The sequence below is a fragment of the Chinchilla lanigera genome, unplaced genomic scaffold, assembly GCF_000276665.1.
Source record: "Chinchilla lanigera isolate Chin_1 unplaced genomic scaffold, ChiLan1.0 scaffold00010, whole genome shotgun sequence".
In the NCBI taxonomy this organism is placed as follows: domain Eukaryota; kingdom Metazoa; phylum Chordata; class Mammalia; order Rodentia; family Chinchillidae; genus Chinchilla; species Chinchilla lanigera.
In genome coordinates, this window is record NW_004955411.1 from 7,218,955 (window position 1) to 7,244,843 (window position 25,889).

The window sequence follows — 25,889 nt, forward strand, 5'->3', positions numbered from 1 at the left end:
CCCACAGTAGCAGAACTACCACAACCCACTGAACGCAGTCTGTTTGTAGATTACTACATTGGTGATGTCGGAAAAACTGATAAAAGAGTTCATCTTGTCCTCCTACAGTGTCTGCTTTCTGAATATCTACTTAGCTATCCAGTGGACACATCAGCCCACAAGGGGGTAAGAACAGTACAGTCAGAAGGAGAGTTTTCTGGAATTTTAAAATACCACCAAGGCACTGGTAGTTAAGTGTGCTAGAGGTGACGTAAATTTTTAGAACTGCTGTCACTTCATAGGACAAATATTCACGACTGCCCTTTTCAGTTCCCCAACTATTTATTTGTGGATTACTTCTCATATTGGTCTACGTAGTGGAAAGAGGCACTCTTCAGTCACGGGGAGCTAAGTTGAGGAAGCCCGGCACTGTAAGCAGTGATGGTAGATTCCAGTTTGGTCATGCTTTCTAATCCCTAACTACAGAGCTGGATAAGAAAGTGCATCAGGTAAATGTGAAAAAGCATGTGCTACCTCCCCAGAGTCCAGAAGTGCTTAGAAACAGTGTTGATATAATTAGGAACAATAAACTACGTGCACAAAAGGAGTTTATCATAACATAAAATTAAAAAGTGACAATTCCATCACACAATTACACTGCTGTTTTTTTCTTTTGGGGGATTTGTCCGTTCTTGTTTTATGTTTCATTTCCACTTTTTTTTTTTCTAAATGTAGGGTTGGGGGAGGGTAGTGATTTGGTCCACTGAAGATTAGTCACCCTCAATGATATATATATTAGAAAAAATATCAGCAGCAAGACTCTCTGGAAATAGATTCTGTTTGATGTAGCTAGTCTGTCTTTTCTGTTTTTCCCTCTTTCACGGCAGCCTCTGAAGTTTTCCGCAGGGGGGCTTTCTCCGAGTTGGCATGTCCTTGGCCAGAATCTGCCGCGCCACCGTTTTTGTGAGTAGTGTGTTTTTCCAAGTAGTTCAGCATCTCGCTGAGGACTGTCTGGAAAGTGCTTAGAGCTGCACAGATTGCTGGCGTCCCAAAACCATGAGTGATCAAACTAGAATTGAGAAGAGGTAGAAAAAAACAGGTGAATATTTTGGAACAGTAACTTCCTTCCTCATTTAATCCAGAACAAGAAGTTCTTGTTTTCCTAAATGTTTCTGAGAATTATGGAAAATATTGCATAACCATAGGAAGCATAGGGTCTACAGCAAACCCTCAACTTATGAATATTCCAGTTCCTGTGTTCACAGGTGCACTGTAGAAAACTCACTTTGTCGACTTACAAACAAATCCAAATTATGAACAGTTCTCCCAGGACAGAACTCGTTCATAAATCCGGGATTTACTGCACTTGGAGCTTGTCATTGATAAACTTGAAATGCACTAATTATCAGCAAGTCAGAGTATTTAGTATACGACATGATTTTCCATTGCATTAGGAAGTAGCTAGAAATGTAACTTTCTGTGTGTAAGAATCATCTGGCCTTCAAACGTGTCATATACACTTTTTCTGGAATAAGCCAAACATAAGGAAATCATAATTGGCTGAATGCGCCGGATGGCTACCCATTCCCCTAACTTCATTCTTCTCTTCTTGAATAAGGAAAGTAATGTATGCAATTCCCTCTATTTCTCCTCAAAATATATGCATTACACAGGTGAGGGTAATCACCCGGATGGCAGAGACAGAATAACGTGCAAGGAATCCATTCACCTCCAGATTCCTATATGAGAGAAGATACCTTACCTTGTAAGTCACTTTCTGGGTCTAGAAAGCTAACTATTAACTAATTATTTTAGCTGTTAAACAAATGTAGGAATTTTGTGATAATCTCAGCACAGACACCCCTGGCTATCATGACAGATGTCTGTTGTTGAACATATACATGTAACTGTAGCTTTATTCTTCTTGTGAACAGAAAATATGCAAGATTTTCAGTTGTATAAATTTTTATGAAGTGGTGTTTTTAGTCTGCTTCCCATAACTTTTATGTTTTATAATAATACAGAGAAACATGGTTGCCACAAATGTGTACATAAATGCAGATATAATGTCTATTATAGGTGTACAGTATGTTCAATACATGAAGCCATAAACTGCTGGCAAGTCCTAGGTTTTTATAGTTATGATGACACTAGCAGCTTTTAATATTAGCTGCTACTATCTTTTATAATATGCTAACTAATTCTAGGTACTTCTCTTATGCTATATAATCTTTAATCAGCAAAATAATTGTTACAGTTAAGACCTAAAATGTCCCCCCATATCTCATAAGTCTCATGTGCTCAGAAGTGGGGCTCTAAGAAGGCAGTTAATGCTGCATATACATTACAATATTTGTAATCCATTAATCTGCAGTGAGTTCATAGCTGAATATTAGTAGGAGGAGCCTACTTGGAAGAAGAAGGTCAGTGCAGGCCTTGAAGGGTACATCTCTTTTTTTCTACTCTTTCTCTTCTACTTTGCTTCCTGGGTATTAGAGAAAGAGATCTTTCCTTAACGATGCCCTTGCACCATTTTCTGCTTTGGAGCCCACTGACTATGGACTGAAACTTCTGAAATTGTGAGCTAAAACAAACCTCCCCTCTTGTAATTTATTGATATCAGGTACTGTGCTGCAGAAACAGGAAGCTGGCCAATACAAGAATGTTTTATTTTGCAGCGTTGAGGGTTGAACTCAGGGCCTCTGTTGTCTAGGCAAAGGTAATCATGAGATCTTATTTTATTTACTTTATTTTTGGCATTGGGAATGAAACTCAGGACCTTGCACTTAACAGGCAGGTGCTGTACTATTGAGCTATATCCCCCGCCCAATCATGAGATTTTAAAACAATGCAAAGAGGGTATTTGGAATCTAAGACAGCCTACTGATACACTTCAGTGTAATAGTAGGATCCACCATAATGACTGCTGTTTATATTAATCCATGCAAAGAGTTCAGGTGATGTCAGACCTACACTAAGTGCTAATAAAAGATAGATAGCATTGGTTGCATCTATTCACGGTTAAGGGTAAAATTCTTTGCTCATCCTTTTATTATATTCTCTAAGTTGCCATTATTTTTCCTCTGAATATTTTGGAAAGCTTGCCTCATGCCTCAGTAATAATTAACATAGATTTTTGACACTACTTCAATCTCTGATCATTTACAAAAGAGCAACTGAGGCTTATACAATTATTTGCATCAAAATTGTAATATAAGACATCTCCAAATTCAGATATATACAAATCTTTTCTGCATTTGTCCTACTACTGAGCAGAAAACTGTTTTTGTCTCTTTTCTACAATGATACTGCTACTAGGAGTGAATTTATAGGGTTTGATATCTATCAGAGAGCCAGAACAATAAATGGAAGTGCTTAGAATAGTGGAAGAAGTAACTATATTAGTATTCACAAAAGAACTGGGGAAGCCAACCAGATACTTGACCTTGGACATATACTGCCCCTTTTCTCATGTTTTACTTCTGTTTAGAGCTCCTTGTACTATTAGGACAATTTTATTTTCATCCATGTTGCCACATCTTTTTGGCTGTGACTCATCTCTTTATGAATAGCTGAGCATAGACTATCTACTGTAATTGTGGATAGATATTAAAGAGCCACTATCTGAACTACAAATATAACACAAGCCAAAAATTCTTTATATTTGAATGTATTCTTTATCTTTATGTACCACATCATAAGATATTAGCTGTGACACTAATATGTTATTGTTTCTGTTTTATAGTTGATTAACTGAAGCCAAAGGATTGAATTGATAATTTACCCAAAAGATTGGATATCACATATTGCCTTTGCACTTATGTTTTACTCAGAATGAGGGTTTTATTTCTCTTTTTGGTAATTTGTATTTCTGTTAGTAGTGTTAGCTCAGTCTCTCCGACATAATAACTTTCTTTTTTTTTTGTTTATTTTTTTTTTGTGGTACTGGGACTCGAACTCATGACCTTGTGCTTGCCAGGCAGGCGCTGTACCGCTGAGCTAAATCCCCAGCCCCATTTTTGGTCTTTTTGAGACAGGGTCTCACTATGCAGTTCAGGCTGGCCTTGAGCTCACTTTGGAGCCCAGGTTGGTCTCAAATTCACAATGATCCTCCTGTCTCAGCCTCCTAAGTGCTGGGATTACAGGCATGCACCACCATGCCCGGCTTGACATAATAACTTTCTGCGGGCTTCCTTGTAGCCCTGAAAAGTGATGATTTTTCTTACTGACTTTCAGGTCTAGGAGCAAGTATTTTAAAATCACGTATAAAGTGGATAGGTCTACATAAAATATCTTCATTATCCATGTTGTAAAATTTTATTTTCATTCATGTTGCCACATCTTCTTGGCTGTAACTCATCTCTCTATCATTTGCTGCTACAACAGAAGATACTTCCCCACTGATAGGCTCTCTTGCTTTCAAAAATATGCACCCAATCATCAACAGGTTGGATAGTCATCTTTACCGTGGATTGAGAACCAGGCTTACAAAATCCTCACACTGACTCTTTGAGAATTAGGAAAATTTATTTAACCTTGTAAGATGGCAATGACCTGAGCAGAATATCTACAAGGTTCTTTTCAATTTGAAGCAAGAGTTTAAAAGTATTAATGTTTATATTGCTCTTTTGAAAACCAAGGACAATGAACAGAAGGTGATGGAAATTAAAAACCACTTAGTTCTACAGAGAAGTCTATAATTGATTGTAGAATATTTTATATAAGTAACTACTTTAATTGCCACTTTTCAACAGGAAAAGCATTATGCAAATTTCACTGATAAACTTAGGTTCTTATACATCAAAAAACATGCCTCACATACTGCATGGGATGATACCACAAGGCCAAACCCTTCTTTTTAGCAGTTCTCAAGTGATGTTTATGAAACCAAATAATTAAAATAATCTAAAGTTTTTTAGACTATCTCACAAAAATGTATAATCACAGGCCAATGAAAAAGTATTAGGGAAAACATCTCACTCTTCTGTTAGTCCTAGTCATTCCAGGAAAGCATGTTCTGTCTTATTTATAGTGATGTATAAAGTAGGAAAGGATTAGTGAGTTTAAAAAAAACCCAAAATGTATGATATGCCTAACTTTCAGGACTAGACACAAAACATACTAATATTATCTACAATGATTTTTTACATATTGTCATATTTGACACCAAAAGTAAGGCACACAGGCAAAAATAAGCAAGAAAAACCACTTTAAACTAAAAATTTTAAGTACAGCAAAGAAACAATGAAGTGAAAACACAACCCATATAATGGGAAAAAATATTACCAAGCCATATTTCTAAGTAGGATTAACAACTAAAATACAAAAGAAACTCATACACCTCAAGTAGTAAAAACAAGTGATCTAATTAAAAGATAGGCAAAAGATCACAACATATTATTTTTCCCAAAGATAACATGAAAATGGTGAGTACATGTAGGAAAAGGTCATATCAGCATCACTAATCATCAGGCACTTTCAAAGTAAAAGTACCACCTCACACCTGTTACAGAGGTAATGATCAAAGAGACAACGGATAAAAGGGCTACTGAGGGTGTGGAGAGAAAAGAGCTACTTCTGCATTGTTGGTGGAATGTAAACTGGTGCAGTCACTCAGGGAAATAATAGAGAGGTTCCTTAAAAATTTAACACTAGAACTATACTATTGGTCCCACATCTGGTATATATCCAAAGAAAAGAAATTCAGTATCTTGAAGAGGTATTTGCACCTTCATTCTTATTGCAGCATTATTAACAATAACCCAGGTGTAGAAACAACCAAAGTATCCATCAAAGATGAATAAAGAAGTTGTAGGTTATATCTGTGTGCATACAGTGGAATATTATATAGAGAGATGGAAGGAGAGGAGAGGGACAGAAGGGATAGAGGATGAAACAGAGGTAATTGGGATGTGTTATATAAATGTACCATCTCTACTCAAGGTCCGTGCTATGGTTGATACGTTGTGTCAATGTAAGGAGTCTAGAAGCTTCACTAAGTAACTGAGCAGTTTTACTTCCTGGGATGAAAAGGACATACCTTTACCTTTAGGATATTGTTCATTGTGTCAACTCGACAAGTTTAGAAGGTTAACTAATGACTCATCAGGGGGCCAGAGTCCTCAGTTTATAAACATCCTGAGCCTGTGTAAGAGGAGGGTCATGGAGATTGTTCGAGTGCTACACCCACCCTGGAGGTGAGATAGCCTGCTTACAATATAAGGGAGGAAAAGAGGCTCCCTTTCCCCTTTGTGCTCTTTCTGCTTTTGCTGTCTTCTGCCACCTTGACCTGTTGCCCCCGTACCCTGACACCCTGCCTTGGAGCCAGCCAAGTATGGACTGAAACCTCCGCAAACTGTGAGCTAAATAAACCTTTCCTTCCTTAATTTTCATCGTGGAGAGCAAAGTAACCAACACACACTGTAACTATTATGTACTTATAAACATACACAAAATTTTAAAACTGGAAGAGGACCAAGAGACGGGTGCAGGGAAGAAGAAGGATGAGAAGCAGCACATGCAAAAGGAACTAAGATGTGTTCTGTCCCTGTACCAACTCCACGCAAGCAATGAAAACATTATGCACTGCATACATGTACAAATGAACCAAAGGAAAAAATAAAACCCTGATATTTGTGACAACATGAATGAATCTGGATGACATCAGGTCAAGTGAAATAAACTAGGCACAGAAGGACACGTAATTATGATTTGACTCTCATGTAAAATCTAAAGAACTGTCAAACCACTGGAGCAGAGATTAGAAGGGTTGCCAGAAGCTAGCTGGGGCAAATGGAGAGAGGTTTGTCAAAAGTCACACATTTTCTACTATAAGATAGTAAATTCTGGGACTCTAACATGGTAGCTATAGTTAATAATACTGTATTATATGCTTGAAATTTGATGAGTGAAGATCCACACCTCCACACAATAGAATAGATTGATTTATCTAATTGTAATAATGTCACAATGTATCAAATCAACATATTGTATCCCTTAAACATATACAATGTTAATATGTCAATTATACCTCAATAAATCTGGGAAGAGAAATAAAGGGTCTGACACGGGGAGCTGTTTTTATTAACTCACACTCTACCTGACATTACAACTTGCCAGTGTTTGAGTATTAGTTACCTCCAGGAGGCAGCTGTCTTTTGAGCAGAATGGGTGGGGTCCCAGAACGTGGAATTACTTGGGCTAGCCACAGGCTGAATCTTCCTTTGGTTTAATTTGGGAGTTTTTGGTCTCTAGAATAGGGCTTAGTTTTAAATCTATGTTCCAAGAATGAGAAAAATGAATAATACAGAAATAGGGCCAATCTTTAGGAGCAGGGATGGGGGATAGTGCTGTGTTAGCCCATAAAAGATTAACTAGTAAGTAAGATACTTTGCTACCTCTTCAAAGAATTTAATACTAGCAATAGTATAACTAATGGAGTTGAGAGTATTTTGGGGGGTGTAAAGAAGCCATATTTCTGGATTAAGAAATGCAGGCACAGTTTTCAGAGATGATCTTGAGAAATCGGAAAGATAGAGAACAAAATCATGCAGAGAAACATGCATGAGTAACTACAAAGAGCTTTCAAAAACTCTGGATTATTGCTTTACATTTAATCAGTCTTCTAACACATTTCTATCATGGGATAGTTTTAAAAATTAAACTTATCATATTTGAGTTTACTTTCAGCAAGTTTTACTTACTCTTTTCAGATGGTTGAATTTTGACAAACCCACCAAGCTGTGTAACTACCATCCTTACCTAAAAGTTCTCCCGGGCTTCCGTTCAGTCAGTTCACACTTCCTCGGCCCCCCTCAGCTCCCGGCAATCACAGCTGTAATTTCTGTCCTGATAATGTTACTTTCTCCTGAATGTCATATAACTCAATCAAAAGTCTAGACTATTGTGTCTGGCTTCTTTCACTCAGTGTAAGGTTTTTCCCTGCTGGTACTTGTGATCAAACCCAGGGAGGGCACATGCTCTACCACCAGGATATGCCCCTAGTCCAGCACAATAATTTTGAGATTCATCCATGGTGCATTTATCAACAGATTATTTCTTTTTAACATTTCGTTGAAGTGGATTTACCACAGTTTGTCTATGTGAAGGTTTATTAAAAATTTGAAGTGTTCCCATTTAAAAGTAGAAATGATCACCGAAATGTTGCACGTGCTTGGTTGCAAGTACAATAAAGGAAGTGTGCTGACTTTTCCACGTTGAAACCAGAGTTTGGTAGACACTGTAGTCAGTGGGATAAAATTAATTATATGAAATTTAGGGGAGATTAGTGAAAATATAGCCACTTGGGTATAAAGCAAGTTAGTGTTGCAGTGTACCCAGGGAAGTCTACCTGATGTAGAATTCACGGGAAGAAAAGATTTAAAACCAGTCAGTTTAAACTAAAAAATCAAGAGTCAAAGTCTGAGGTTTGGGTCACAGGAATGCAGACGTAGAAGTTAGGTCTATCCTAGTTATACTTTTATTCATCTTTTTTCTCTCTGTTTCTCTAACTAGATTCCAGATCACTGGTTTCATTTTCTTATTATTAACTTCACACTGAGGAGCAGAAAAGCTCTGACAACTGGCTGTGAGCAATACAATCACCTGCTGAGAAAATCTAAACTTCTGTAGTTTATGGTACCTGACATTAGGGAAAATGTAATTTATATTTAACACTCACCTTCTTAATTTTATTCCTGGCTTTAAACACTCCTGTTATGCTAGACAGGCCAATTAACATGCTCTAAAGCATCCTTTAGCAACATAAACTATACCTCCGTTTTGGCTCATTTCAGGGAGGCAGTGACTGCTGGCTACAACTTCCCACCTAAGTGTTAAATTGTCACCCAAGTATTCACATTTCTACAACTGAAAGGACCCTACTGGGTAGGGGATCTTTCCTAGATCAACTATATGTGTGTGAGTGTGTGTACATGTGCTTGTAAACATGTGGTATCATTTATTTTGTCTTTTTCCGACAGGGTCTCGCTATGCAGTCAGGTTGGCCTCAAGCTCACTTTGTAGCCCAGGCTGGTCTTGAACTCGCAAGGCTCCTGCTGCCTCAGCTTCCCAAGTGCTGGGATTACAGGTGTGTGCCACCATGTCCTGTTATTATTTAAAATGACACCTGGCACTGGAGATGTAGCTTAATATTAAAGCACATGCTTAGCATGCTCAAGGCTGTAGATTTGAGCTCCAAAACCTTAAAAAAATAAAAATAAAATAGCATCCTTTTCCTAATGATTGGACTTGTTCTGAATAGTCGTACTGGTACAGCTTTCAACTTTTGGAAGAAAAATTTATTTCAGCAGTCTAAGCTATAATCATTATCAGCAGTTAATGTGAAGAAGTTGAGACCCAGAAACAAACAAAAAAAAAAAGTAGAATAGAGGGTAGAAGAGATGACACTATGTTAGGAGAAAATACAGTATGGTTTGGATAATAATGTGGCAGTTACAATCCGTTTTCAACCCAGTCTATACTTGGTAAAAGTACTTGGTATTAACAATGATGAAGACCTATTAGGAAAACTCTCTATATAATAAAAATTTCACAAACTTCTTTCACACTTGGTGATCCTTAGTTAAGTGTACTTTATTGCTTATGGTCTAGGTCTTATCCATATTTACTGTTGAAATCCCCAAAGCTTCAGAATAGGCAGAATGTAAACTATTCTAGAATTCTGAATGTACATCTATCAGAGCACCTAAAGCCAATTGAACTTACTTAATCTAAGTAAATATAGTTCAGATTTGCTGGTTTTGTTGCTAGATAAATGTTTCCAAGCTATTTCTATATTTCACTAGTTGTCTTTCAGAAATGGTTTAACTATATGTTAGATTTGGCTGTACTAACATACATTAAACTACTAAAAGAGTTTTCTAAAACAGCCTAAAGCAGGCTCCTTTGGGGTCTTCCCAGAATTCTTCCCATCCTGGCAAAAACTGGGTCTGGTATCTGGCATTTCCTACCTACCAAGCAAACCTTGATTTAGTGTGAACTGAAAAGGTGATGGAAGTTTCAATAGTATTTTTCCCTGAGGGCCGAACCACTTGGTTGGGTCTACCTACTGTGGATGGATTTCTCCAGCTTTGTTTTGCTGAAAGTAATTGATACTGTTATGCAGCAAAACAGAAGTCTGAAAATCAAAAGGAAATAGCCTGCCATACCTATGTATATAATCACACTAAAAGCTAATTTCATTTTGTGAAATTTCAACTTACCCCCTGCCCTCTTCCTCTATTGCTGAGGATTGAATCTAGGGACTTCTACAAGCCAAACAAGTACTTGACCACTGAATTACAACCCCAGCCCAAATCTCAACTTTTGGCCTGGAAAATGTTTGACAAACAAAATTCTCTTCTTCTCCGTTTCTTTTGGTATGTGTGAAGGATGAAACAGAGCTTGAACTAATATTCTTATTACTTTCTTGCATTCGACTGCCCGGCTCCTGTGAGCATGTGTTATGCGTTTCTTGAATTCTAGAATTTCATGAGGGGCACCTGAATCAGCCTCAGCTCTGCTGTCCTGCCCTGGAGGAGCATGCAAGCAGCTAGACTTAAGGACAGAAAAGCTTTCCTTTCCTGTCTTCCTGGATTACTCAGCCATCGCAGGTGTAGGGCCAGGAGTAGGATGGTGTGCACTTATTCCTATGGTAATAGGTGGCCACCAGAAAATGCTTTCTTCCAGTCAGGAAAACATCCCTGAAAAACGAGAAAACATCCCCTAGGGAAGGACTCTGGGGAACAGACCCAGAAGAGGATTGGAAGTGTCCTCTGCCAGACTTTCCTTTTCTTCAGACTCCTAAGGATAAGGTATTTCATCTCTCTGTATTGGCACAGCCCCTATATACAAGGTACAGCAAGAAACCTCACACGGGAGAAAGCACATGGTTTATTCTCCCATAACCGAGAGTGCTTATTCTTTGTAGCCTACCTAAGTGAAGAAATAATAAAAGGGAAACTACCTAATAGTGTGCCTATTTCTACATTGTTGTATCTTATCTCTTGGTGTCTCTAAGTACTTTCTAAATTGAGTTTAATTAAAGTGCATAATTAAGGTATGTGGTCTCCTGGTGGCCAGTGATGAAAAATCTCTGAAATCTACTCATTACCAAGCCCTTGACAGCACTCACAAATGTTCTGTGATTTCCTTAGCTGAAAGCTCTCAACTTTAAACACTAAATATGTACAAGAACTTACCCAGTAATCTTATTTCAGTGAGTAGGTCTCACCTTGAAAATCCCAGTGTAAATGGTTTAGGATGAAGTCCAAAAGATCAATACTTTTTGGGCAACCCATTCAGAACCCCTTCTGTGTCTCTCTCTTGGACAGAAGCTTTCTTTCCTCCAATAAATATATTGTGCTCTTTTAAAAACCCCTAAAGATTAATATTTTTAAACAGTTCCCATTCATCTTAAATGAAGCGGAGGAGCTGGACATGTTCTGTTAGGACCAAGAACTAATGTCAAATATTATATCTCCTTGAACTTCTTCAGCATTTCCCTGAGAACTTTTGTAGCACTTCAGTGCTATGGAATGTTAATAGTCTGAAACATAAAGGATTTCTATGATCAAGTTTTGAAATATGGGGTGAAGTTTTCTAGGAGCCTTTGACATGCTAGTATAAACTACAGTACTTAAAATAGGTTTAATAGTAAAGGTTTCTTGATTGAAAAATCTTGATCATGAAATACTAGCGCTCTGAAAGTTCCCAGTAGGGAGGTAAGGTCATTACTGTTCTGGATCTCTGTCAGAATAGGAGGTCTATGCACATGTACCACTTTATTTTTTTTATTTTTTATTTTTTTTTGGTTTTTCTCTGATACAGGGAACCGAACTCACGACCTTGCACTTGCCAAGCAGGTGCTTTGCCGCTGAGCTAAATCCCCAGCCCCCACGTACCACTTTAAAGTAATGCTCCTTCTGCTTGTTTCAGGTTCCAAAAGGAAACAGGTCTTTGCAATTCCATTTTACTTTAATCCAGCTCATTAGCAGACTAATGATAGAATAATAATAGAATAATAATAGAATAATAATTTGAAGGTGACGATATTTTTTGATGTCTTCACAATATTTTCTACACATATGTAAGCAGTTTTCAGGGTAAATTAATCATGCTTTTATAACTTTTTTCAGTTATGTTATGTTTTCTATTTGGAATAGAGAAATGAAATCCATCAAAATGTTATCAAATGACCTACAATAGATGCTTTAATGTATGCATCTGTTTTATTAAGTTTTATTAAGCTACAATTTAGATGTACACAATGATCATATTCATCATAGGGAATTTGTACCTATATATGATTTGTCTTGATGCCTCTTTTTTTCCTCAATCCTCTCCTCTCCCTTCAACCCCTCTTCCCCACCTTATTTATAAAGCTTTGTTTCTATTTTATTCATCTTTTATCAGTTTTTTGTTTTTTGGTAGCAGGAATCAAACTCAGGACCCTGCACTTACCGGGCAGGTGCTGTGCTGCTGAAATATATCCTTGGCCCTTCTTTTATCATTTTGCTCCTTTTCCCTTTCTTCCTTTCCCTCTTCCACTCCCTAGTTCCTCTTTCCTTTTGCTCAATTTCTTCCTATTTTACAATATCTATGATGCATTTTTGTCCTTACTTACTCTTTCAGTTTCTCACACCAGGGAGACAGTGTGATATTTACACGTATGTGTCTAATCTATTTTACTTAAGAGTATGGTGCCAAGGTCCATCCATTTACCTAGAAATGTCTCAATTCACTCTTCTTTATGAATAGTACTTTTTTAGAGTACTCCATTGTATATAAATAACACATATTTTTATCCATTCCTTGGTTGATGGCCATATGGGTTGTTTCCAAGATTTAACTATTATAAACTACTGCTATATAGGGATGTGCATATATTACTGTGGTGTTATGTATATCTAAATTGTATCAATAAACTTAATAAATGGGACAGTCAAGTTTTAGCATTAAATACCCTACCCAAAAAATGGGTAGCCAGAATAGATACTTCTCAAATGAAGAAATAGAACTGGCAAATAAACATATGAAAAAAATATTTGACATTATTCATCTTTCAAAAGATACAAATTAAAACAATGCTGTGATTTCATCTCACCCCAGAAAGAATGGCTATCATTAAGAAATCAATGAATAACAAATACTGTAGGGGCTGTGCCAGAAAAGGAACTCTTCTCCACTGTTGGTGGGCGTGTAGACTGCTGCAATCACTATGGAAATCAGTGTGTAAATTCCTCAAAAACCCTAGGATTAGAGGTCTCCTTCGTGTGCATTTCTTGAGATTGTCTCCTGGACCAACCTTTAGTCAAGCTTCTGAATTTTTACTTAGGTCTGTCTGTATACATCCTTGCAAAATCAAAGTTTAGCAGAAATGTTGGTGTTATGGCTTAATCTCGATGCTTCCCCAAGCCTCATACACTCATATGAGCTTTTCGGAGGCGGCTGAATGAAGGGTGAGTGAATGCGGATTAATGGTGTGATTCTGGGATTAAGGGTGTGCCATACTGAATTAGTCCACCAATTGATTTATAATAGTTCTGGGTGTGGGTGATGGCAAACCCCAACCTGGGTGTGAGTAGCACCACCCAATGGATTGTAGCCTGAATAGGATAAAAGGGAAAGGGAGGCTTGCTGCTGCTGCTTGCTGCTCTGCTGCCTTCTTCCTGCTATGCCATGAATTGTTTCTCCTCTTTGATGCCCCTCTGCCATATCACCTTGCCTTGGAGCCAGCTGACTATGGACTGAAACCTCTATAAATTGTGAGTAAAAATAAACCTGTCCTCCTTCAACTTGTGAGTGTTGGATATTTTTGTCTCAGCAACCAGAAAATTAACTAAGGCACCTCATAAATTAAAGTAACAAGAACATAGTAAGCTTGATATCTGAACAAGTTCCTCATCCTCCACATCTTCTAGGTGACTTTTGACCTCCTGGCCTGACTTTAGCAAGAATCCCATCAAGTAAGCTTAGCCAAGTTACCCTTAAAACCTAGTATTTCTTCCTAGTAATTTTCTATTCCTGGACTCCCACATAAATTGATCCATAGCTATAAATTCCTATTTTCCCATACTATATTTTTAGTTGTGCTAAATCTCTCTCTTGGACTGCAAATACCATAACAGTGGTCCCTATTCCTACCATAATATTCCTGAATAAAGTTGTCCCTATCACAATTTAATAAGTGTCATTGAGGTTTTTTTTTTCAGTGCTGGAATCGAACCCAGAGAATGCTGAGCTATGTCCCCCTAAAAACCCTACCACATCCTTTTATGAAACAAATTTCCACTCAGGTACCAAGGCTGGTTTTGATGTTGTGATCCTTCTGTTTCAAGTTCCTGTAGAATACTTTTCTCCTTAACACTCTTGTGGCTTTTAGTTTGATGCTATGCAACTTGTGAGGATTCATAAGTACTGACAGTTTAGTCAATTCTGTAATTTTTGGCTTTGTGATAAAGGTACATTAAGTAATTTAATACAGATTAATAAAAGAACACCATTATGGTTGTTCTTGTTTACTGAGGATGTGAAAACTCTTGCATGTTTCAATTTTCAGTGTACATTTTTCCTAGCAAAAGTTTTATTTCTAGGGGGGCTTGTTTTTTATTCTTATGAAAACGTTAACTATGTTTTTCTTGTTTAGTGAATTAGACCTGACTATTTGTGGGTATATTTTTCTTTGCAACTAGGTGTGACACTCACTTTCGGAGTTTAGGTTGAAGTTTTAAAATTTAATTTCAAGACCAGAAAGGGATTTGTTTAGGAAAAATAGGGTTTTTCTTTCATTCACAAGTCAGACCTACATGTCCCATATTCTTAAATGTCATGGTAGTAAAAGTATCAGAACACCCTGAAGGAGGCTTAAGAATTTTATTTCTTACATAAATCTGGTTGTTTGTTTTATGGGGTTTTGTTTTCTGCTTAATGATTTCCTTAAATTACTTCATTTCACGTCTGACACTGAAACAAAATTTTTCATGAGATTAATAAAATCAGTTGCTGCTGATTACCTTCCCAGCCACTGTCCTAGCCCAAGACTAGAGAAAAAGAACCAGCAGTAATCTATACGTACTTCAGGCTCCTTGGAGAAGGCTAAAGATGTTCACACAAAAACATGGACAAACTCTTCTCTTCAGCGAGCTGCCGAGAACACAGCACTGAGGAAATGCTAGTTGAGTTGACTGGAACGACTGTTGTGTGTGGATCACTGAAGAAATGAAGATGAATAACCCAGAAAGAGAAGATTCAAGGACGTGAAAGCTGCCTTTAGAAATCCGGGGTGGGGGAAAGGCAAAATTAAACTGACTCTGTAAGGCCCGGAGGAACGGGCTGTTAGGGAGACAGTGTCTCAAAGAAGACATCTCTAACAGAGTTGTTAGAGGAGGCAGCAGTCTGCTATTGGAAGTTTTCAAGGCAGAAATGCGTGACAACTTGACGGGGTGTTGGAAAAAAGATCTAAATGTTGACAGAGAGTAGAAATGTAAGGGACCTTCCAAAATTGAGAATCAATGACAAAAACGTAATCACTGGCAAACACATAGCTATCTGGGTCTGCCTATTTCTTATTCCCAGAAACTATGGGAGTACCGGAAAGATCGTTTTTAAGAAGATGTCACCACACTACTTTTTTTTTATTTTTATTTTTTTACTCAATTAGGAGAATTAAGTATATTGATCATTTCACTTCTCTGGCCGGTAACCCAATTGAAACACTGTGGTCCTGGGAATGAAGCAGTAGGGAATATATCCAAGACTGAATTGAGCTGTTATGATAATTTACATTAATAAACATATCTACTGGACACATACTATGTGCTAGTTTTATGCATAGAAGGTGAAAGTCTTTCCTGTTTGCCCCAAGTAATTACCAGTATTCTGCTTAATCCTGTTTTGCAGAATTGCTGGCATAGGTCTTCACACGTAATTTTTCCTCTATTTTGGATGTTCCTAAAGAATGTGACCATCTATGTCATCTTTGCACTATCTGCCACTAGCACAGTGAAATAGAAGAAACAATAAAATTTCTGTTTCCTAAGATGCTTTCTGAAAATAGAAATTTCCTTACTTTTTTTCTGATAAGCTACCTTTTCAGAACTGGATATTAAAGAGAGTTTAACTTTTCCTTATTTACATTGTCAAATGTGCTTTTGCTAGACACATATTCAGGAGATTATGAGAAAATAAAATACAGGCCATAAAAATTTTTTAAGAATTTTTGAAGTCTGTAGGAAGTGAACCTCTAACATCTCAGGAAATTGTAGCTGTGAGTTTTTTTGGGAGCTGTGTTCTACCTGTGAAGATCCACTCCACCTGGGTCTAACTGTCATAGCTACTCCTAGGGATGTTAAACCCATAGGGTCATCTGCAAAGTTCAATCAAACCTCTTTACCTTTCTGTGAGATATGGATGTGTGTGGTATGTTCTGTACAACCATTCACACTGCTGATGGCACTCAGTAAATTATACATAAAGAATAAACCTGCCTTCTGTCAGTTTGATAGAAAGAAGCCACTTTCCAGGCTGCAAATTGAGAGACGGTCATTGCCATGCTCACAGTTTTCCAAAACGCACTAGTGTATCATCTGCCACAGAAACTGCAAGTAGTTCTCTGTGCTTTACAAGGCCAGATTATTCCCTGTCTTTTCTAGACATATACAGTCTGCTGGAAGTAAGTCACAGTGCTCTGGGTGCCAAATCAGCAATCCTACAAGGAATGATTTCAAGCGCTCTGCACTGGGAAGGAGATTTTGATTAAAAAGAAAGAAGGGTAACACACGTTGATGTTACCATTTAAAGAATCCTCTGTGCTGATTCAATCACATTCTCTCTTCACTTCTTTTTCAGTCAGAACTCAACAAAAACAGTGAAAAATTAGACCCTGTCATTTGCTTCTTGCCTTCAAAATCAGAAGTGGTAGGGTTCCTTTCAGATTCATCTTTCTTTTAAGCTTATGGTTCTATCAAAATCACAATTATCACTGTAAGCATCATAATATGGAAGAGTTAATACTCTGTATTAACACACTTTTAACCCAGATTATTAACAGAATCATAGATGTAGAATCCTGTAATAGATTAATGTACAAGACAGATATTATAAAATTATCAGTGTCTCCTTAAAATCAAATTTGAAGTGTGTTTCTTCCAAAGGGGAGGGAGCTAATAGCTTATGCCTATTTTAAGACAATGGTTCTTATACTTACATATCATCATCAACACCGGAATTCTGAAAATAATATAGATGCCTAGGTCTTATCACAGATCTATGGGAACAAACCTTTAAATATGTACTCTGGTCCTTAAGACTTTTAAAAAGCTCTAAAATTCTTACTCTTGTTACACCAGGTTTAAAGACTAAACTTATAGACCATAGAGTATATTTCTAGGTCAGGCAATGAGCCAACATATTTTTGGAGACAGTGTCTCCCTACGTAGTTCAGTCTGCTTTTGAATTCACGAGGTAGCCCAGCTTAGACTTGAACTGAAGGGGTCCTCTTTCCTTGGACTACTGAGTCTTGGGATTATAGGCATGTGCCACCAGGTCTTTACCAACCTGTCCTTAAGATATTTTATTATTGTGTCTCTTAATATATGCATAGTAAAAAAAAAATCCACATATTTAAATTGAATTGAAGCTACAACAAGAGTCTTCAACTTGGGTTTTAATTAGAATGGACAGCTATGTATCTTTTGTTTCAAAGGATATAACTTAAGATATATGAAACAATAAAGTTGGACCTTTGCTTTATAAAATATATAAAATAGCTCAAATATAAAAATTACCAATATAAGAATTAGCTCAAAATAGTTCAAAGCCCTCAGTGTAAGAACTGATCACAAGGATTTTCTGGATGTAACACAAAAAGCACAGGTAAAAATGTAAAAATACCTAGTAAATCAGTATGGAGATTCCTAAAAAAAATTAGGATTAGAGGTCCCATTTGACTCAGCTATTCTGCTTCTGGGTATTTTCCCAGAAGAATTGAAAACATCATACCACAGAGATATATGTGCACCTGTTTACAGAAACACTATTTATAATACCTAAATGTTGGAAACAACCCAAATGCCCATCAACTGAGGAATGGATGAAAAAGATGTGGCATTTTTTTACAATGGAGTATTACTAAGCTGTAAAGAAAGATAAAGTCAAAGCTGTCATAGGTAAATAGATGGAACTACAGACCAAACTCATAAGGGAAATGAATCAGACCCACATGTGTAAACGTGGTACTGCCTCCCTAGTGCAAGAACCTGAAAGAGTAAATAAAATCTGAAAGGTTCAATAGATATCGTGAAAGGGAAAGAAACTGCTCAAAAGGAAAGAGTAACTGGAATTGGGGAAAGGAGAAATGAAAGAAAGAAGGAAGGGAAAAAGTATATATAGATATACACAAGATAACTAAGATAATTTTATTATTAATTTTTTATTACTAATTTCTATCGGTTTACTGAAAGGAACAGAAAATGTTTAATTTTTGGATTAATTTTGCATGCCTATATCTGGTAATTTGAGCAACTGCTTTGAGGATAACAATATGAAATGTAACAACCATTGTTGATTTCCTATCATCTTGTTTTGAAATTCTGTATTGTTTTTGTTTTATTTTTAAAAAAATAAAATTAAAGTAAAAAAAATAAGCACTGCTCCAGTGAACACCAGCACGCTACCATGTTCTGTAAGAAGAGGTAACTAGGACCAGAGAAAGCCCATGTAAGAGACATTCATCTCACATGGGAACTGAAAATTCTCTGTGAAGAGTTTTGTGCCATTGAGTTGGCAGCTGACTGAAGTATCAACAAATTAGCAGGCTGTGCCTGCACTGTGCAAACAACTGATTTGCTTATTTATTTCACACAGGTACTAATGTCCAGTGTACATTTTGTAGTTTTGTTCTGTTCTGTTTTGAGTCAGTAAAGAGAGCTCACTGTCCTCTGAAGCTTTAGCTGGAAACATCCGAGTACACATGAAATACGGCGCCAATTACTATTCATCCAAGAATTAAAAACTCCGTGTCACAGACACCAGCAACAGAATGAAAATGTAATCTACACGATGGAAGGATTTACAAATTATGTATCAGAGAGAGAGTTAGTACCCAGAATAGTTAAAGAACGCCTGCAACTCAACAACATGAAGAATATCAACTTAAAATTGGGCAAAGCACTTGAATAGATTTTTTCCAAAGATGATATATTTATTCAGAAATCACAAATCATTAAGGAAATGCAAATAAAAACCACAAGAGAATATCACCAATTAGGATGGCTATTATGAAAGAAAAGTAAATCACAAGTGTTGCTGACAATGTGGAAAAAGAAGAACTTTGGGAATGTACAATGGTGTGGCTACCTCACAAGACCGTACAGTGGTTCCTAAAAATGAATTAAAGACAGAACTAATATGACTCAGAAATCCCACTTCTGGATAGATATGCAAAAGAACTGACAGCATCTTCTTTAAGAGACTTTGCACACCTGTGTTCCTAGTGGCAGTGTTTGTGACAGTCAAGAGGGGAAAGCGATCTTAGTTTCTGTCCATGGATGACTAAATAGATGTGTTTACTTGTACGGTGGGATATTGTGCAACCTTAGAGGAAGGAAAATTTTGACTAATGCTACCACACAGGTGAGCCTTGAGGGGACTGTGCCTAGCTAAATATCCTTGTCACAGAAAGTCAAATGTTGTATGATCCCACGTATATGAAAGAGCTAAAGTAGCCAAACCCATAGAAATAGAAAACAGAGGAGCAGGAGAGAAGGAAAGGGGAGCTGGTTAGTGAGCGGAGAGTTTCGGCCCTGAAAAAGCCCTAGAGCTTGCTGGTACAGCGATGTGAGTGCATTTAGCCCTGCTCAACTGCACGTTGGAAATGTTTTCAATGGTAAATTTAGGTTATGGATTTAAAAATCACAATTTAGAAAAACATATCCGTTAGGAAATTTGATGTAAAGGAAATTTTGTCTAAGTGACTTTTATTACTCCACTAATTTAACATTATGAAATCAGAAAATAGTAAAAAATGTGGCGCATAAAGAACAATGAATAAGAAAGAATAAATAAAAACCAGGAAATTATAACTTTCTGATATTCAAAATGCATAACATCTAAATACAAAATGTTATAGGTGATACTATTGTAATTACTGTTTTTATTATTATTAAAATTACTACTATAATTTGTTATCAATAAATTATAATATAGTTTTAGAATATTTAAATATATAGTTTTATATTGCTCCAAATTGTGATTAAGAATCAGGAGTCATATTGAGGGTTTTATTCCTCAACTATAATTTCCCTCTTATTTTTTTGTTTTTATTTTTGTTTTTTGTTTTTCTTCCGGTACCAAGAATCGAACTCACAACCTTGCACTTGCCAGGCAGCTGAGCTAAGTTCCCAGCCCCTTTCCTCTCATTTTCTATAGGGATGGGAATGGCCAGTTATCCAATATTTAGCTCTGCTCTGAGGAGCACCAGCTTGTTATCACATTCTGCATGGAGAGTAAAGAACATGTAAAGTCTGTGTGAGGAACGTTCACCTCATATTTAGAAGTGAAAGTTTTCTCTAATGAGTTCTATGGCGTTAGACTAGCAAATGACTGAAGCATCAACAAACTAGCAAGTTGTACCTGTGCTGAGCAAAGAATCGTCCTATTTATTTCATGCAGTAGCTGATACTCAGTGTACACTTTCAAGTTCTATTTTCTTGGAGCCAGGGAGAAGGAACTTACTACACAATAAAAACTATACCGTCTGTGATGGAAATAAGCTAATATGCACAACGTAGAACCCCAGATCTGTAAATTTTAATAGTAAATTCCCCCTTAAAGAGCACTTGTATAAAACTTCTTTAAATTCAGGATTGAATTTGAATTAAAAATAAAATTCTAAATTTAACTTCTGTAAAATTTACAAACCTTTAGCATGTACACGAACAAAAATGTGGAAAATGGTTTGCAGACAAAGTACTTGAATCGTCCATATCTTTTAGACTTGTGTTAGTAGTGCAGGGAAACAGTACATCACTTATTGAATGATTTTGAATTAAAGAATATTTTATATTCTTTTTCTTATTTTAAGTGTTCTTAGGTTATTTAGCTAGAGAGATAAAGGTTTAAAAGAGTATGTAAGTAACTACAGTTCACACATATAAGAGTCCAGATTTAAAAACGGTTCTCTTGACTCCAAAATCTTTTGCCCTTAACTTTAATAGGCATCATATTTTCTCTCAATATTATTGCATTTTTCTTTATGATTTCAATTGAATGACAGAAAAATTTTCTAGGTATGTGCTATATTTGGTGAACTTTGGAAAGATATATCCTGAGTCTTAAGATATGTGTTTATTACATCTTGAGGAAACATGATATATTGAAAAATAAAGTACTTTATTTTAAAGTCTCTGATTTTGCAAACTAGATTACAACTTACTCAAACATGCCATTTTGTATAATGGAGTTGCCTTCCTCAACAGCCTTAAAATCTTTAGAAAGTTTCTGTCTTTTAATACGTTATTGAGCCCACGGTATTTTATCAGAGTAACCCTAACAAACCAGAACAGTCACCATTTTTACACATGAGAGCTATTTTAAGTGGCCCTGCGATAGGAATACAAAGATGCAAAGATCTGGGTTGCTAAAAGTGGCTTAACAAGTTAGAAGAGGATCTGAGCAAAGAGGAAAATAGTCCTTACCTGAAGTGTGTCAAGTGTCTCTGAATGTCAAGGTCTAGAATAGGAGTGGGTCTGGACGATCCCAGTGGTGATCTATCTTGGCTCAGGAGGTCTTGGAACTCTTTACAGATTTGTCTAAAGTAAAACATATAAAATTGAAAGTGAGCTTTTAAAATGGGGCTATAATTTCACGGCATGATGTTTTACCAACATTTATTCTCTTTTTTCAAAGAGGACAAGAAAAATTCCATCTAGTAGCCTGAGAGTTTTCATCCACAGTATACAGTTGAGGTTTACCATGGTGACTTTGCCCTAAGGACTGTAGGATGCAAATAAATAATAATCCCTGTGCACCAACAAAACCATTGTTCATTTTTAAAGAGGATATTTATATATTAACCTCAAGATAGAAGACAATTCTAAGGAAATATCACACAGATTTCTTTTAAAATTATGAGAATGCAACTTTTTAAGGACATCAGATCTGTAAACAAGTTTCATTAGTGTCATAGACGAACTTCATTCAGAGTCACAATTAAAATAGATTTGGAAAATTCTTTTTTTTTCTTTTTGGTACTGGCAATTGAACTCAGGACCTTGCGCTCATCAGGCAGGCTCTTATGCAACTGAGCTATATCCCTGGCCCTGGAAAATTCTTAATACGGCACTATGATTCAGACTTTTACAGGCTAATTCTGTGTTTTAGTATTTGAAGTAAACACAGAGAGGTAGAACTTAGGTGAGTGGATCTGGGGTGGAGGAAGAAGGAAGAGAACGGCAGGGAAGGAGACAGAGAAAGGATTAAGACGTGATATGCATACCTACCATCTCCCTGTGATAAATGTATTATGTATCACAAACAGGTACTAACTTAAAAATAAATATTTGAAGTAGGTCATTTCTTACCCCAAGTTTAGCCTCATAAAAACTTCTGATGTTATGTTCCATGTAAGCTGATTTCTTGCCCAAAAGACACAAGTACATTTATTACGGCTTTTCTTGCTTTAAAAGGTTGTGATTTCTGATTATTGGTTTTAGTTTAGCTAATAGCATTACCCTATGTTGAATGACAGTAAAGTCTTTGTGATACACAGTGATATGACATAATTTTAAAGAAGAAGAATATATGGGAAGACAGTTTTTTTTTTTTTTTTGAACAATGAAACACTAAACTAATGTAGCAGCAGGAGAGTGAAGTCAAGGACTATCAAGAAACTGCTCAAAAGCATCCATCATTCATAGCAAAGCCACTCCAGGCTCAACAGGCAATATGGTAGTTAGTAGGTATTTTGTCTATATAATGAGCCATCACAAAATATAACACTGCTTCTCTGACTTTAATTATCAACAAAAACCAAAGGGTCAAATTATCCCAAGTGAATGTTGGTTGGCCACAGCTCTGCTGTAAAGCATTTATGTCGTTAACAAATGACTGTTAAAAAGTGACAAAATAACTTGCAGTATGAATAACTTATGATGGAATTTAAATCAGAGGAGATGTTAGATATCTAAAATTTATTTGATTCTGCCAAAGATCATTTATTTTCTTTTTCTATGGATAATGAGCCTCTGATTTTTTGTCAGTGCTCAAATATTATGTCACTTCACAGAACTTACCTTATTTGTTTTTACAGAACACAGGTGAACGTAAAGCAGGGCTGTAAGTCCTTATATGTTTAAATAAAATAGAATCCCTAATATCTCCCTGGAGTGTTTTGATTGAGGTGCTGAGATACCATCTACATGTACAATTTTAACAAAGTTGCGCATTTACTTTCACCGAGAATATTTTCTCTGAGTTCGGTTCTGTTCTCAGTGGGCTAACTTCCAGGTGAATTGCTACTTTTTGGTACCTGAGTGTGACTTTTCTGAAGTATTTGATGCCATTTTGTGCAGCATCACCATCTGCTCTGCTTTATATTATGTAAGAACGAGATATACTATTATCTTTGTTTCCAGAAGTTATCTAATTGCCTCAGGCTATCATTTTTATGACTAACAGTATGAATTTCTCTGTAATAGCCTATCATATCACCCATTCTTACAAAGAAAGATCAGTCTTAATTTTCCTTCAGACTAAAATAAACTTTAGCTGGGCGTGGTGGTGCACATCCATAATCCTAGCACCTGGGAGGCTGAGACAGGAGGATCACTGAGTTCAAGGCCAGCTGGACTGCATAAGCAACTTTAAGGCCAGCCTGCACTACATAGTGAGACTCTGTCTCAATCAATCAATCAATCAGTGAGTCAAAAAATCAAATAAACTTTCAAAAAACTGAAGAGAAAACATTGCTTCAGTTCTTGTTACAACAAGAACTAATATCAGTATTAGACTATTGAATAAAGTAACATGTTAACAAATGAACTTTGTGTATAAAAGATACAGCAAGTTACAATGAAACTGATGAAGAAATAAGAGAAAGACAAAGTGTGGAAAACTTTAACTCATGCTAAATAGATCAACTGTACCACACATGCATTTCTAATGAGTAGTATTAGAATTCTCAACTTTTGTTGTTTATTCTGTGGTTTAATTCACTGGTGCAGAATAGCTCCCAGATGTAAATACAGACGACAACCCCATAGGTTCCCTGTAGGCAGTTATCACTATCACTACATTATAACAGTTACAGAATTATTATTTTTAAGAGTAGCTTCATTCTATTTAAATTTTTATTTATAAAGTCATAATAGGAACTGCTTTCAAGTCTCAAAACCCAGTGTCATACTTATGAGTTATATAACACAAGATGATGTTGGATGAATCACACCTTCTAACTTTACCACTTACATCATTGTCCTTAAAGATGTAATTTTTTTAGCTGAATTCTGGATTTAAAGTTCTCTACATCTCCTGCTCATAATTATTATTATACTCAGCTGAAAATTGTTAAATGCTCTGAGATACTTTAGTGTACATAGGATATGAACCATATTTAATCTTAAATTCAATTAAAAAGTTTCCATGTGCTTTCCATTAGCTAAATAAATATTTTGTCCGGTACATTGTACATTTTTAGAATTCAAAAATTGTCTCAGTTTCTAATTATCTAAATTACTCTTAAATATTTGGTTAATCATAAAATACTAGAAATACAGAAGTAGATGACCAGTGGCATTAATCAATGGGCCCTTCATACGCTATTGAAATTCAGGTGGATCTGTTACTCCCCAAATTGAAAAGAAGCATAGAGGCCACGCCATCTGACAGTGCCAATCAGCAATTGGGTCTCTCATGCAGGCAATTTTAGATTTCATATATATTTTGATAAAGTTCACTTCTTATGCAAAAGGTAAGCTTAGTAGAATGTAATGGTTATCTATGTAGGGATCTTAATGCCAAATTTGGGCATTGCGATGAAAACATCGCATGCTTCCCTATCAGTGGAAAATTAGAAACCACTCAAAACACATAATGCATCTGTTCATAAGTTGCATAAAAGGCAAGTTATCCCTATACCACCCTTAATTATCTACTTACATTGATTACCTGTTGTTTGTATATATTGATTAAGACCGCATAGTTTCTGGTTCTTTAAATTTACTTATATAGTGGCTAATAAGAAGATGGGACCCATGTCAAAGTACAATAATGAAAATTATGAAGACTATATCTTAATTTCTAAAAGACCACGCTTATTTATCTATAAAATAAATTAAATGGAACAGTAGTGTGTAAATGTCTAGCTCTGTACAAATGGGTAAAAAATAATTTTGTGTATTCCCAATATTTCATGAAATGGAAGTTCAAAACAATACACACGGCAGTCAGGCATGGTTGTGCGCATGCACACACACACACACACACACACACACATACACACAGATCCCTGTAATCCTTTTCAAGATAGAAACTACAGAAGTGTTTTCCCTTAGGTAATTTGTGCTTTGGGATAATAGTGGCATCTGGAGGTATCACATGGGCTGAGAACTCTGTATGATGTTGCCGGGTGGAATGCTGTCATGCTTTGGAATCACCTGGAGATACTATCTACCTTCTCCTACTGAGTAATTCCCTTGATCTGTAGCAAAGTCTTTAGCTTTCTCCCAAGATTACATTAGTGATTCAGAGTAGCCAACTATAAGTACTTTTAATTCTCTATAAGTATTTTTAATTCCTTCTGGAGAAACATCTTTTTTTTTGGTACTGGGAATGGAACTCATGACCTCAGCTTGCCAGGCAAGAGCTTTTGCCTTTGAGCTATATCCCAGGCTCAGGAGCTTTATCCCTGGCCC

The 25,889-nt window shown here is 36.4% G+C and overlaps 1 protein-coding gene across 1 annotated transcript in view; it reads right to left on the reverse strand.

Annotated features, from left to right (window-relative positions):
• Positions 1-519: 519 nt before the first annotated feature.
• Positions 520-25,889, reverse strand: part of Tfap2d (transcription factor AP-2 delta (activating enhancer binding protein 2 delta)) — a 56,877-nt gene continuing 31,507 nt past the window's right edge. Inside the window, exons 7-8 of the mRNA XM_005377665.2 lie at positions 21,675-21,788; positions 520-1,048 (exon numbers count right to left, since the gene is read on the reverse strand). Coding sequence (XP_005377722.1) covers positions 829-1,048; positions 21,675-21,788 — 334 coding nt within the window. The 3' untranslated portion in view covers positions 520-828. The remainder of the gene's footprint in view (positions 1,049-21,674; positions 21,789-25,889) is intronic.